Raw genomic sequence first — 15,920 nt, 5'->3', positions numbered from 1 at the left:
CACAGTTCCGCTTTTTTTTGGGCCTTTTTTTTTTTTTTTTCTTTTTTTTTCGTTTTTTTTTTCTTTTTTCATTAAAACTCTTTGTTTAGAAAGAATTTCTTTTTCTGAAAATTTTGAAAAGAATTTTTACTTGAAACTTTCATAGGCAAACAAAATAGTATAGAAACATGAGCGCCCTTTGTATGATTTTTTTTTTTTTTTTTTTTTTTTTAAAAAAAAAATTTAAATTTTATTTCCCCTTTTTCTTCCTTCCCTTTTTTTTCCTCCTTTTTTCCCCGGGGTTGGGTTTTTTCCCTCGCCACGAAAGATTGATCGGCATTGTTTATTTTAAAAATCAGCAAAATTAGCCTTTCATCAAAAAAATTGAAACTTTGTCAAAATGTAGACGACTATGTCGCCTACCGTTTGTTTAAAGTTTCAAATATAAAATTAAATTTTTTGGATAAAATTGAATTTTAGCATGAGACATAACTGCGAGCAATCAAATTCATATGATCCTATGACTTTGGGGCTAAACTTCTATTCACAAACATTTCAAAAAATTCATGGTGAAAGGAAATTCTTTCCTCAACAAGAGGATTTTTGATTTGTTTTTTTTGCGATAACTCAAACGTGAGTTATCGCGAAAACGCACTTCGGCCCGTAAGCCGCCGTGAAGGAAAAACTCGTCGTGTTTCCAAACTTTGTGTGGGTACTGTATGTATATGTACTCTGATTGATATGTATTCTATTACTCTGACAAAACAATACCAATCATTTCAACACAATTACTTACGTAGAAAAATCATTAGAAATGTAAATCCTCCAAAAACAAACTTGAGTAACACGCAATGTATACTGTGTCCCTTCTGCTTTTTCCAATCTTGCACACGTACGACTGACGCAATTCCAAAAGACTGACTCAAACAAAAATGCCAAAAAAACCACTCAATGTAAAATAAAAGATAAAACACCTATTTCGACAAACTTCGTTATTTATTGCAATTTCAAAAACCATACAAGTTCCACGTAAAAAAAAAATAAAAAACAAAAAAAACCGAAAAAGATCATTTAATTTGGGCAGTCCCTTTGGTAGTGCCCCTTCTGTTGACACTAGAAAATAACCCAAAATAAATAACAATAAATTAACATTCATAAAACATGGACTTACCTTATTACACTTTCTGGTTTTCATTTTATTAAGGTCGCTCCTTCGACGCTTTACTTTCTGTTTCGGTTGCACATCCTGCTGACTAGGCCCTTGGTTTCCCAAGTGCCCCAAAAGAGGACCGAGCAACCGAAAACCCTCGTAAATCAACCCCAAAGCCTGTTTCTGTGTTTAAAAATAAAGTTTTACATAAATTAATAATAAAAAATTACAATACAATTACTTACCGCTACGGCACCTTGAGCCACAGGAGCTGGTTGAACCACGGGAGCGGGTTGGGTCACACGAACGGGGTGGGCCACAGGAGCGGGTTGAACCACGAGAGCAGGTTGCGCCACGATATCGGGTTGGGCCACGGAAGCGGGTTGAGCCACGGGGCAAGGTACCTCCACATGGGCGGGTAGCTCCAGGGGGACGGGTAACTCCATGGAGACGGGTAGATCCACGAGAACGGGTTCCTCAATGGCCGGTGGCTCCACGGCGGACTCGTCGGTCGGCTGCCCACCTTCCTCGGCCGGATTGCCCATGCCCGAGGACGAGGCTTCACTGGCCAGGAAAGCCTCGCAATAGAGCGAGGCTTCCCCGTCCAGAAATACCTCACCCCGATCACCGGCTGGTCCAGCCTCGTAGACGGTTACAGCTCTGAAACAAAAAGATAAAATAAATTAATTGAATACAAAAAAAAAATGAATACAAAAAAACACTTACCCTCCGTTGCGCACGAATTTCCTGGTCAGAGACCGACAATTTCCGCAATTCGCATATAGTCCGTCCACTCCGCCTCTGCATACCCAACGTATTTGAGTAAATATTGGACTTTAGAACGTCCAGTTCCCGACCGCACCATCCTAAAACGGGAAAAGGAAAAGAACAAAAATACAATTAAGTGAGTTAATTTAACATAAAAAAGAAACAAAATAAAGTTTCAGTTACCTTCGATTCAGCACACCTTCCACTTCGAAATCCTCAAATCCATCTTGAACTTGGTGGTATCCTTCTTGAACTTGGTGATTGCGAGGCATCTTCGTTGCTGGAAACACTAAATGACCTGACGCTTACACTTCACAAACTAACAGAAGAGTTGAAGGTTCAACCCCAAGCGCAGTCGTTTCCAAAACGTTTGCTTTGCCCTTAGAAACAGGGTGGGGATGGGAGGGTTTTCGGTTACAATCTTACTGCATCCCCCAACCCCCCTCCTCCCCCATTCGTATGTCCCTTTCCCAGCTAATAGTATTTTGAACGGCCAAAGTGTATCCAGACATTCGGAAGTGGTGGATAGATAATGGCTAACTTGTGAAAACGATCGAACCAAATATTTTAAAACTGTGTAGTATGTATTGAATACATGATTTTATACATGAAACCAATAAATTCATGTCGAAATGAACTCGGCCATTCTTTTAGCCGTGACTGGGCAGTTTTCCTGCGCCAGAATGGTCGTACAGTTGACGTGTTCCCAATCGAACAGGTTCGTTGGCCGAGAGGAATTTCCACAAATGAACGCCGTAACTTGATTATATCATGGCAAGCGACAGATCAGACGCATCCTCAAAATACAAATGATAAAATAAAAAAAAAAACACCAAACCTCCCACATCTTTGGAAGGTACTATTTTTTCTGTCACAATTCGTTTCACTTAATTTCAAAGCCTTGTTTTTAGATGATCTGCCTGTTTTGGGTGTGCCATTAGAGTTAGCCATCCAAACAAGTGGTTCTCATGACGGTATAGATTTGCTTGTTGTAGTTCGCTGTTGCAAATAACTACTACAAGACTATGGTAAATTTGCATTTTCCCTTAGCCTATTTAAGACTTACTTTCTCACCTGCCTGATTTAGGATTGCAACAAGAAGGAATTTTTCAAAGTTCTTGACTAAAGACTCGCGTAGTTGAACTCCGACGAGCATAGAACAACCGAGAAAACGTAGTTCTAAAATATACCCACCGGGGTATATTTCTAGGCAAAGCAAGCCGCTTGCTACGATCGGTACATTTTGTTTAATGTTATAATTTTTCGTTGAATGGCATGAAACCATTTTGATGCCTTTTGTAGGGAACTGCCGGATAATATTTTAACTATAATGAGCTTTTATCCAAATTCGAGGACGTCTTATATCTATCGTAGATAGCCAACTTCAAGAGGAGACCTTCAGCAATCTTATTCGGCAATTACCTATATATACAACAGACCACTGTTATCTTGGTTGATGGTGCTCATGGAACATGTGATAGAAAAGGTAGAAAAATTAAACTCGGTAAAATAATTAAAATAATGCCTCACCTTTTCCGTTTCATGTTATTGACGACGTAGTCTGGATGCTTTTCAGGAGCGATTTATAACAAAATGAACGTGCAAAATCTTAGTATTGTACTTTGCCCGACATTAAACTTGACTCATCGTGTCTTGGAATGTCCATATTCGTATATAGTCTAGTCGTTCACTTTTTGCTGGCACTCAAATAATAAGGCTATTTAAATATTATAAGTCAGTAGAACTCTACATAGACCTTATATTTCGATACCCTCCACTATTAAAGCAGTAGCCCTACTGATTTATTTAAAGATGTTGGCATCAGGATATCAGTAGACTATATATAAAGGAAGTAGGTGGATCATCCGATTGGGTTTTGAAAGCCAGTTGGATTTACTCGTTTATATTGTTTTACCATACTTCTCTAAAATATTAGGTACATTCCACCTCTATCAGGTGTTGGAGTTAGTTCACCTGATGATTTCGATGCTATGACAATTGCACTTAAGAAACAAGAGTCGTTGCTTGCCTAAATTCATTATGCGATGAGTGTCGGATCTGTGGCGAAACATCGAGAAGCACAATTATGTGTAGAACTGACATGTAGCGTGTCAAGTTTATTTTTTCATGGGAAGTAAGACCAATCCTGACACTTATTTTCTATAAATAAACTGAGCTCTAAATGTTTTCTTCTTTAGGCACAGCGTATCTTTACGCAGCTAAAAAGACAACTGAAACTGCAAGCATCTACTTCTGAGCTCCTACGATTGCCACGATCCAGAACACAGTTTCGGAAACCGTAAAACCAGCAGCTTTATCAGATGTGGGGCCTAGTGGACATGATGTTGAGTAAAGGCTGGAATTGGCTCTGCCCGTGAAGGTTCTGAACCAGCTGAACAGCTATAGGCCTACCTGATCCTGGAGTCCCCAATCCTGAATTGTGAATCGAGAAACATATAGTGGAACAGGATCTAGAAATATCAAAAGGCCAGCCACATTTAATTGAAGTCGGGTTGATGATAAGCATTCAAGAGCCGTCACCTATTCAACAGAAAAAAACAGAGGTCAGAATTCAACAGAAAATACGTGCCATGTTACGGTTATTGAGATTACTGGTCATTCGGCAGAATCAGCATCATCTGAGAAAAACACGGGATGGAACGCTTCGGAATCTGAAACGCCGTTAACATTGGAAGAGGAAATGGAACTTCTTCTAATGATTGAAAACCATGAACGTGAGAAAATCATAGAAAAACTCTCAGAAGTAATCGAAAAGGAGCGCAAGTCGGTAGAGTGCTTGTATGCAAGAATAGTTAGCAGATACAACTACGTATAAGCATAAAGCAATTAGTTTTTTCTTAACGTTTTTCCGAACTATCTTATTGTTATATAAAGTTCATGAACTGACATCTCTGAGGACGATGACGGACTATATAGGTAATCTTAGAAGAACCGGGACAGCTTTTGGCTGAATAAGTGCTTCGCGAAAATCGGCAATTGGAGGTAAGAGCTGGGTTTATCAAAGGAATGAGAAATATTTTGTGATCTTATTAACCCTCATTTTATAGGAACAAAATATGTTACTGCAGAATGAATTAAAGGAATCGGAGATGCCTTTTTAAAATTCAGAGCCAAGTTGCGATTACAAGAGGAAAAAATAAAATTACCGATCGTGGGAGCTAATAGAATAATTGCTTAAATTTTTGCTTGATCTGAACGTTCGCCATGCAAAATTCGAATTTATCGCTGGGGCCTGGGGGGAGGGGTTCAATTGGGGTGAAATCTCTTGGGAGATAGCCTACCCATCGAAGGGGGTACGGCTTTGTTTCCAACTGTGATCCACCGCATGGTAACCGATTTAACGAGTTTAGTTTTAACTAAATCTTAGTGCAGTGTAGAAGTGTAATTGCAAGTGCAACAACGAGGATGGCGGATTTGCAAAACGGTGTTGAAGTGGTATGCCATCTGGCTCCTGGTAGCCGTTTTAATTCAAATGTTTTAGTGTGTGAAAATCTACATACATACCACAAAAATAACCTTGATGCTGGGTATGAAATTATAATTGAATAATTGAATTTTCATTTACTAAAATGATATTGCTTTTTTAAAGTGGTTTTCGCTGTAGCGAATCAAAGAACGGTTGCCCGGCAAGGCTTTTAGAAGATGGGGCATATTTTATGACCACTGGCCATGATGGGCACGATAACAAAGAAGATCATTTGAAGTATTGTGCCATGAAACAACGAATGTTGGAGAGGGCACGTGACACACGACAAAGAAGTCGGATGATTTTTGAAGAAGAAATTCGCGACATGTGAGGCATACCGTATAATGTACAGCAATTTAATTTCAAACTTATGATTCCTTATTCATCCTCTAGGAATCCTGGAGTGCCGATAGCGTATGACGCCAACCTCGAACGTGCAATGCAGCGTGCAAGACGATCAGCGCAACCTCCAGTGCCACAAACGATAGACGAAGCAGAGGCTTCCTTAATAGCTAGCGAGCTATACAAGTACGTAGTTCTCTATAATTTTTTACACGATATTAAGCCAAACTTAAATTTAGCTCAGCTAACGCTTGCCGCGTCTTACTCATTGGGGAGTTTCAATAACCATATATTCATGAATTTTATTGTTTTTAATCTAAACTTTCGTTGCTTCCATCAGCTAAAATGTAATGTATGGTCTATTATTAAACTTGCTTGTATTTTAGTAAAACAGCAGATGGAACTTCAGTTTTCTATCATGGACGAGTTTCAACTCCAACCGGCACTGCTCTCGTGTTTATCAGTCTGGCCATGCTACCACTGCTTCGAACGTCAGAAGAAATAGCATGCGACGGAACGTTTGCCACTTTGCCGTTGCTGTTTTCGCAGTTATTCACGTTGCACGTTGCGGCATATAGATATGTATGTATATGTTTGAAATTATTGAAATACCAAGATTATTTACTTTTTTTTAGATGTTTCCACTGGCTTATGCTGTCATGTCTGAAAAGACTCAATCACTATACCAGTTGGTTCTTGATCGTATTCTACATGTCTTAAGAACTGTGCCCGGGGAAGGTGTCGGAATTATCCGAATGGTATCCGACTACGAATTTGCTATTCTTAATGCAACGGAGCATGCATTTCCAGGTGGCCATTCTCGCGGGTGCTGGTTTCATTTTGGACAGGTAAGTTATCATTGTTGTATTTCGAAAAATTGATAGTTTTATATTTTCGTAATAAATATTTGTTTCAGGCAATTTTCCGAAAAGTTTGTACAGAAGGATTACGACAGTCTTATATGCACCGACCAAATGTCAAGAAAATTGTTAAAATGCTTATTGCACTCGCTTTGTTGCCTGCCGCACAAGCTCACCAAGGGTTTATGGTTCTGCAATTTTTTTCTCATAGCTTTTGATTATTTTAATAATATGAAAATTTTACTAGGATATCTGCCAATCATCAGTTGTCTTACTGCAAGATGAAACTCCTGATGTCAGGGCTAAAATGCAAATCATTTATGAATACATGGGAAGTTATTGGTTCCAGATAGTCACTCCAGATCGTTTTAGCGTCAATGGGCAGCCCAGGCGTACAATGAATGAGGTAGAATCTTTCCACCGATGGTTCAACAGGCAATGTGGAAAATATCATCAGAGTTTCTGGACCTTTATCGGTAATTTTTTATTATAAAGTAATTTATTAGGGGCTTCGTAATTGCTCGATAATACTTTTTTTTGTTTTTTTCCGGATTTCTTAATATTTTATTCTAATTTTTATTAATATATATATTTTTAATTTAATCTATACCCCCTACTTTTTTGCATAACATCTTTTTTCCTACTGTGGTAAAACTGTTTTATTTCTTCCCAAGAGTACTTGCAAAAAGTAGAAGCAAGTCCCGTAAAGGACTACAACCTCGCCCGATCAGGACGGCTTATTCGACGAGAACATGCCAAGAAACAAACAGAAAAGGATGCGCGTATTAGGACTTTTTGCCAATCTTTGGACAACCGTGAAATAACGGTTTACCGGTTTCTTGAAATGTGTTCGAGATTTTTCGAACCTCTGCATAATCCTGCACCATTAGGCGGCCTTTTAGCTGATCCCTTTGACTCAGACCATGAAAACTCTGTTTCCGATGAGTCTTTGGTTAGTACTAACAGATAATAATTTATTTTCGATGTAATAATAATACTGTTTCTTTATCAGGAAGAAGACCAACAAGGCGCTGATGTTGGACCTGACGTCAATCGAAGAGCTGCTCGTGTCCGTCGACATCGTGGTGTTCGACGAGGTGATGGTGTTCGACGAGGGGATGGTGTTCGACGAGGGGATGGTGTCCGCCGAGCTGCTGTTGTCCGTCGGGCTGGTGGTGTCCGTCGAGCTGCTGGTGTCCGTCGGCTTGCTGATGCTGGACGTGGTGGTCGTATGGGAAATGTTCCACTAGTAAGTTTTTTTATTTTTTTTATTTGCTGGTTGGGTATACTATAATCATTTATCCCTCTTCATTAGGTAGAGGACGGTGCACAACTAGGGAACGAAAGAGAGGTCCGACGTCGAGGACGCGGAATGGGTGGTGGAGCTATTGGTGCTGCAGTCCACTTGCTCGTAAGCTAACCAGCAACTGTTTTACAGAAATAATGAAATTCCATTTCGATAAAACAAGAATTTTTTAAACCGTACTTTTAGGGCGAAGAGCCACATGGTCCTGTTTTGGTTCCAGTTGCAGTACCGGGAATACAAGATTTTGACGATCTCGTACGAGAAGCTATAGTTGATGCTGGAATAGATATTGACGTTGCTGAGGACCAAGTGCAGATACCGCCACCGATCGTCGAAGAGGATCAGCAGCAACATCATTTCGTCGACATGATTTGTGAAATTTGTTTCAACAATCCTAAATCTTTTTTTTCAGGCCTTGTGGCCATTTATTTTGCAATGTTTGTGCTGACAGGGTAGTACCGTGGCATGGCAATGGGCAAGATGCACCTGCTAATTCGCGTTGCTTCCTTTGCAGGGGTATAGTTGAAGGTAAGGACAGATTATTCCTGTAGTAATAAAGCCAAACGCCCCTTACTTCCGAAATTTTACCTCTGCTTTGGTTTATACTTTAAAAAAAATCTGATTAAGACCTAACTTGTTAAAAACTTAGATAATACATAGCATTTCTCACAGCATGATAGTAGAACATGAGACAGGAATGCTTTATATCTTGGGTTCAAATCCCCGTCCATGAACAGTAGTGAAATTCTGTACACTATTAAAAAATTTGTTCAATTTTGGGTGCTCATAGCCCCCCAAAACTTGTTAAACTGGAGGGGGGGTTATAAGTACCGAAAAATAATTTTTTTTTTCTACTACAACTTATAGGGGGTTTATAACCACCTAATTAAGGCTGTTTTATGTACCACTTTTTATCTGTTACAATTATCAAAATGTGAACATTGTAACATCCCTTTTTTGTTGTTTAAACGCGGATAATTAAATATGCATTAAATTCTTTTTTACTTTTTATTTCCATCAATCCGTCACATTGGTAAACAACCATTAACGAGGAAAAAATTGCAGTTTTGGATACACTGAAAGTTAACGCAAACATTTTCTTAATTGAAAAAAACTAGGTTGCAAATGGACAATAAATTTGTTGTTCACATTTTAAACACTTTGCATTAACTATTATCACTGTTACGGTAATCTATTTGTTGAAATTGTTTCAAGAAAATTTTTAAGGGTTGACAGTCAAAAGGGCTGTTTTGAGATTCGCCGTGTCCTACAAATTCCCGGATGTCAGCCTGTTGTCTTAGGGGAGACTGGAGTAAGCCGGGACGGTTTTCGTTTTCCCCCTATATCTCCCAAACTAATCATTAAATTAATTTATTATTTTGTTTTTATGTATTCCATACTGTAATGTACCCCCCATATTTTTTATATAATTTAATAATAAACCATTTTCCCATATAGAGTTGGCTAACGTCCGAAGTTGCCAGTTCGATGAAATTGTTAAAACAAAAATTGGACACGAACTAGTAACAGTTCTTGCATGGCGGCTTACAGAGTTTCGCCCGTTGTAGTTTTAGTTTTAATTTTTTCCCTTGAAATTACCTTCCGTTCCATTCATAATTGGATTACGAAATTCCTTCGTTATCAGGTAATCTTGTAATTTTTATTTGACCTCCTGTTCTTGATTTATGATTAATTTTTTTGTAGACGTGTTCACTTTCTGTAGCAGACAAATGGATGTTGTAGAGGAAACTGGCGGGCTGATAAGGGAGCCCATAATAACAATCTAATTTTGCTAGAGTCCTCTTTCAGCTCTTCATTGGTATCAATATCAAATAAAACTGAGCCATTTTCATTATATCCAAGAGCGACTAACTCAACAATTTCAGATGCACGGCCATCTAAAGTTATTTTTTCAAAAAGATCATCAAGACCGCTTTCAAGACAATCAAGCAATGCCAGTCCTATGGGATTTTCTGATATTTCTGCCAATTTAAAGCTTTCTTTCAAATTCAATATCTTTTAATTCATCGTGCTTTTAATCATCTTTCGTTCAAGTTTATCATCAGGTAATGCAAAATAGCGTATAGGTACGTCATTAACGTGACAAGCAGCCGAAATTCAAAAGGCCATATAGCAGACCACACACCATCATTATAGGATTAGGCCATTAGGCATTAGCCATTTATATGGTCAAGTAGAGTCCCCTACCGACCGATCACCAAAATATGAAAGATAAATAGCAAATAATTGTTCGTCAAGGAAGTTTTCGGCCTTTGGCAGTATGAATTTCAAAAAGTGTTTTACCCTAAGAAAAGGGTAAAATTCGGCCAAAAAGTCATTTTACCCTACAGGGTCCCTGTTTACCCTGTCTTGAAAAACGACCATCGAAAAACCCCAAAAAGGGTAATTACCCTGTTCGTGGCAGCCCTGGCCCAATCGGCCCCCGTTTTGGCATTTGATTTTTAATTTTTTCTTAATATAAAATAATATATATATATATATATAATAAATTATAATATAAAATAATAACGTGAAAAAAATTTTGTTTCGAGATAATCTAATTACAGAAATTAAACACAGTTGTAAAAAAATAGTTTTTCGAATTTGGCAGGTAGAATGCGGGGTTGCCGTTCCAGATAAATGATATCTGACAGGAGAAATGAGAAACCAAACGGTAGATAATTATGTCTGCTCTGATGCTAAATTAACAAGGAAGAGCTGATCTATTTAACGGTATTTTCGTATTGTTTGCCCCTTAATTTGACAAATTCCGTCAAATTGAAACATTTTCAAAAATGTCTGTTTGGTGTAAAACGGCCAGAAAAGGCATCTGTTAAAACACCCTAAATAGCAGCGTAATGTTCTTAATCTATTGGTGGTTTTTTTTATCCATGTCGCGTGGTTTGACAAAAAACGTCACTCACGCAGAATTTGACGACACGTCACGGGTAAACGCAGCCGATGCCAGACGACAGAGATAGGTTTAAGTCTTCTTATACCCCCATCTAGCGGTACAATGCGTGAAACCTTTTGCCCCTAGATTTGAATCCATCTAGCGGTCAAATCAAGAACATCTTCAAGTTCTGTGGATGGGATCGAAACGTTCTAGTGTCGGCAAGTATAGTTGCATTGTCGGCATGTAAAGTTCTAGTGTCGACATATAAAGTTCTAGTGTCGACATGTAACGTTCTAGTGCCAGCATGTAAAGTTCTAGTGTCGGTATCGAAAAGTTCTAGTGTCGCCACGTAAAGTTCTAGTGTCGCCACGTAAAGTTCTAGTGTCGGCATGTAAAGTTCTAGTGTCGGGATCAAAAAGTTGTAGTGTCGGGATCAAAAAGTTGTAGTGTCGGGATTGAAAAGTTCTAGTGTCGGGATTGAAAAGTTCTAGTGTCGGGATCAAAACGTTCTAGTGTCGGGATGGAAAAGTGGAAGTGTCATTATCGAAAAGTTCTAGTGTCGCCACGCAAAGTTTTAGTGTCGGCATGTAAAGTTCTTGTGTCGGGATCGAAAAGTTCTAGTGTCGGCATCGAAAAGTTTCTATTTTAGAACGGTCCAGTGTCGGAGCAAAAAGGTCTAGTGTCGCCATGTAAAGTTCTACAGTCGGAGAAAAAAGGTCTAGTGTCGGAACTTTTCTTCCCACTTCGAGTCTTTCCCTATTGGTTGGCTAAAATTTAGTGCCTCCCCTTCACCGCCGTTCTAGTGTCGGCGCCAGAAGTTCTACTGTCGGGACCAAACGTTCTAGTGTCGAGTACGAAAAGTTCTAGTTGTAAAACGGTCTAGTGTCTACATGCCCCTCTGGCTGTGTTCCAACACTTTTAAGAGACCGTTTCCTTTTGCACCCCTAAAACAGTCACCACTGCATACTGTATTCAACAGCTCCACTGACTTCGTTCCAACACTTTTAAGAGACCGTTCTCTTTTTCAGCCCTCAAACAACAGCTTTTGGATACTGTTCTCAACAGCTCTCCTGACTGCGTTCCAACACTTTTAAGAGACCGTTCAGTTTTGCACCCCTAAAACAGTCACCCCTGCATACTGTATTCAACAGCTTCACTGACTTCGTTCCAACACTTTTAAGAGACCGTTCCCTTTTTCAGCCCTCAAACAACAGCTTTTATATACTGTTCTCAACAGCTCTCCTGACTGCGTTCCAACACTTTTAAGAGACCGTTCCCTTTTGTTCCCCTCAAACAACCACAGCTGCATTTTGTTCTCAAAAGCTCCCTTGACTACGTTCCCACACTTTTGAGAGACTGTTTTTTTTTTGCTTCCCTGAACCAACCACCCATTCATTGTGTTTGGACAGTTCCTTTGACTGCATTCCAACACCATTGAAAACGTTCCCTTTTGCATCCCTCAAAAACCACCTATTCTTTGTCCTCAACAGCTCAAATGACTGCGTTCCACCACCTTTAAGAGACCGTTCCCTTTTGCATCCCTTAAACCAAGCAACATTTCATGGTATTCCCAACAGCTCCACTGCCTGTGTTTCAACACTTTTAAGAGACCGTTCCCTTTTTCACCCCTCAAACAACCACCACTGCATTTTGTTCTCAACAGCTCCCCTGACTGCGTTTCAACACTTTTAAGAGACCGTTCCCATTTGCAGCCTTCCAACAACCACTATTGTGTACTGTTCTCAACAGCTCCAATATCTGCGTTCCAACACTTTTAAGAGACCGTTCCCTTTTGCACCCCTCAAACAACCACCATTGCATTTTGTTCTCAACAGCTCCCTGACTGTGTTCCAAAACTTTTAAGAGACCGTTCCCTTTTGCAGCCCTCAAACAACCACTATAACTTTGTGTTCTGGACAGCTCCTTTGACTGTGTTTAAAAAATATTAAGAGACCGTTCCCTTTTCCATCCCTCAAACAACCATCAATTCTGTGTTCTTGACAGCTCCATTGACTGTGTGCCCCCAACCTTGAGAGACTGTTACCTTTGCTTCCCTCAAATAACCACTATTACTTTGTGTTCTGGACAGCTCCTTTGACTGTATTCTAATACCCATAAGAGGCCGTTCCCTTTTGCATTCTTTAAAACAAGCACAATCTCATTGTATTCCCACCAGCTGTGTTGCCTGTGTTCCAACACCTTTCACAGACCGTTCCCTTCTGCAACCCTAAAACAACCAACAATTCATTGAGTACTTACAACTAATTTAGAGACCGTTCTCTTTTGTATCCCATAAAAAAGTACCAATTATTGTGTTTTTCAACAGCTCCGCCGCCTGCAATCCAACACCCTTAAGAGACCGTTCCCTTTTGCATCCCTCAAACAACCAACAATTCCTTGGCTTCTCAACATCTTTTTTTGCTGCATTGCTGCACTTTTCAGAGACCACTACCTTTTGCATCCCTCAAAGACCACCTATTCTTTGTCCTCAACAGCTCAATTGACTACGTTCCACCACCATTAGGAGGCCGTTCCCTTTTGCATCCTTTAAACCAAGCAACAATTCATGGTATTCCCAACAGCTCCACTGACTGCGTTCCAACACTTTTAAGAGACCGTTTCCATTTGCATTCCTCAAACAACCACCACTGCATTTTGTTCTCAACATCTCCACTGACTGTGTTTCAACACTTTGAAGAAACCATTCCCTTTTTCAGTCCTCAAACAACCACTATTACATTGTGTTCTCGACAGCTCTTTTGACTGCTATTCATTAATATTAAGAGACCGTTCACTTTTGCATCCCTTAAAACAAGCACCAATTCATTTTGTTCTCAACAGCTCCATTTACTGCGTTCCAGCACTTTTCATAGAATGTTCCTTTTTGCATCCATCAAACAACCACCAATTCATTGAGTACTTACAACTAATTAAGAGATCATTCCCTTTTGCGGTTCTAAACGAGTACCAATTCATGGTGTTTGGACAGCTCCTTTGACTGCATTCCAAAACCATTGAGACTGTTTCCTTTTGCATCCCTCAAACAACCACCTATTCTTTGTGTTCTCAACAGATCCATTTACTGCACTCCAACTTACTTGAGAGACCTTTCCCTTTTGCATCCCTCAAACAACCACCAATTCATTGAGTTATTACAACTCCTTTAGAGATTGTTTCCTCTTGCATCCTTCAAACAAGCACCAATTCATGTTTTCTTAATATGTCTATTGACAACGTTCCAACAACCTTTAGACACCATTTCCTTTTTTAATCCCTCAAAGAACGACCATTGCATTTTTTTTCTTAACAGCTCAATTGACTGCGTTCCAACACCATTAAGAGATTGTTCCTTTTTGTTCCAGTGCGCGCGCTTCCATCGGTTCGAGAGGGTTCACGTAACTTTTTGCCGCCTGGAAAAGGGTTGATTATCTGGAAAAAGGTCGTCCACCTGAAAAGGATTCGAACTGCCGCAGGTTAGGTTTAACATTTTTCTTTGGAATTCGTGCGGACAGGGCGCGTAAAAGGACGGACGTAGGAAAACGGAGGGCAGGGCGAGACCAGCGGGAAAGGCGGAAACAAATAACATGTTTGAATCGACGGGCAGAGGACAAGCATCGTCTACTACTTCTATTAATGCGCAAAGGGTATTTGTGGGAGGGATTTGTTTGTGTATCTGTCTGTTTGTTTTTCCGGGGAACAATCGTTGTGCCCGCGCTTCTATTGACATTTTTTTCTTGACAGCTCAATTGACTGCGTTCCAACACCATTAAGAGAGTTTTCCCTTTTTTCAGTGCGCTTTCTTCCATTGGTTCAAAAGGGTTCACGTAACTTTTGCTGCCTGGAAAAAGGTCGACTACCTGGAAAAAGGTCGACTACTTGAAAAGGGTTCGAACTGCCGCCGGCTAGGCTTAACCTTTTTCTTTCCAATTTCCGCGGACAGGGCGGGTAAAAAGACGAACTGGGGAAAACGACGGGCAGGTGTAGACCCGCGGGCAGGGCGAGATCCGCGGGCAGGGCGGAAACAACGGACAGGTTGGAAACGACGGGCAGGGGACGGGCATTGGTAAAGCACAAAAACTGCAAGTAAAGGATCAAGTAAGGAGCATGGCCTTTGAGGCAGTTCCCAAGTGCGCTCAACCGTGATTTGTTTTTCCTCCATGAATTGTTACGTATATGAGTGGTACGACTTGACAATGCGTGGATTAAGGGGCTTCAAGTGGATTAATAAATTGTAAGTAGATTAAGCGGCTAACCATAGATTAAGAAAATACAAGTGGATAATTAAGTCGGTAAGTAGATAAAGTTTCTTTACGTGGATTAAGCGGCTTAACATGGATTAAGGGGCCTTTTAGTGGATTAATAAGTTGAGAGTAGACTAAGGGGCTTTACGTGGATTCAACAGCTTAACATGAATTAAGAAGCTTTAAGTGGATTAAGGGGCTTTAAGTGGATTAAGGGTTTTTAAGTTGATTAAGGGGCTTAAGGACAGGTCCGACTAAATACTAGACTTCACCTATTACCGTCCTGGGACGGGCAGAGGACGGATATTGGTAAAGCACTAAAACTGCAGGTAAAGGACCAAGTAAGGAGCAAGACATGGCCTTGGGGGCAGTTTCAAAGTACGCTTATCCGTGATTTATTTCATCCATTGTTTTTTACGTGTATTAGTACTACTTGACAAAACGTGGATTAGTAAGTTGTAAGTAGATTAGAGTTTACGTGGATTCAGCGGTTAAACATGGATTAAGAGGCACAAAGTGGATTAAGGGGCTTTAGGTGGATTAAGAGGATTTAGGTGTATTAAGGGGCTTTAGACGGATTAAGGGGCTATTAGTGGATTAAGGGGCTTTAGGTGGATTCAGGGATTTAAGAACAGGTCCGACCTTCCACACCAACACTAAATACTAGACTTCACCTATTACCGTCCTGGGACGGGCCGCCGTATAATAGTCTCCTATCTTTATAAAAGCGAATGGGGTATTTGTGGGCGGGATTTGTTTGTGTATCTGTCTGTTTGTCCGAGAAATTTCATGTGAGCGCACGCTGCCATTGGTTGCATGCGGGTCACGTGATTTTTCGCTGCAGCCAATCACAACACTGCATTCCGTAAATTAATTTACACGTCTTTTCCA

At 40.1% G+C, this 15,920-nt stretch overlaps 1 protein-coding gene and 2 pseudogenes across 1 annotated transcript; 2 read left to right on the top strand and 1 right to left on the bottom strand.

Moving 5' to 3' along the window:
• Window positions 1–1,779, bottom strand: part of LOC116936238 — an 8,075-nt pseudogene extending 6,296 nt beyond the window's left edge.
• A 725-nt stretch (window positions 1,780–2,504) lies between these two features.
• Window positions 2,505–4,200, top strand: LOC123475699 (annotated as a pseudogene).
• Window positions 4,201–5,323: 1,123 nt separating this feature from the next.
• On the top strand, window positions 5,324–8,348 carry LOC116922710. The gene is made up of 11 exons (XM_045178699.1): window positions 5,324–5,445; window positions 5,508–5,711; window positions 5,778–5,912; window positions 6,113–6,308; window positions 6,362–6,439; window positions 6,643–6,774; window positions 6,834–7,044; window positions 7,261–7,538; window positions 7,599–7,835; window positions 7,902–7,997; window positions 8,079–8,348. The coding sequence occupies exons 1-11, from the start codon at window positions 5,324–5,326 to the stop codon at window positions 8,346–8,348; spliced, it is 1,959 nt and encodes a 652-aa protein (XP_045034634.1).
• The last annotated feature ends 7,572 nt before the right edge of the window (window positions 8,349–15,920 follow it).

The sequence above is a fragment of the Daphnia magna genome, linkage group LG9 (assembly GCF_020631705.1).
Source record: "Daphnia magna isolate NIES linkage group LG9, ASM2063170v1.1, whole genome shotgun sequence".
Taxonomy (NCBI): Eukaryota; Metazoa; Arthropoda; class Branchiopoda; order Diplostraca; family Daphniidae; genus Daphnia; species Daphnia magna.
The sequence above is the reverse complement of the archived record's forward strand: the minus strand, read 5'-3'. Positions and strand labels throughout refer to the sequence as shown.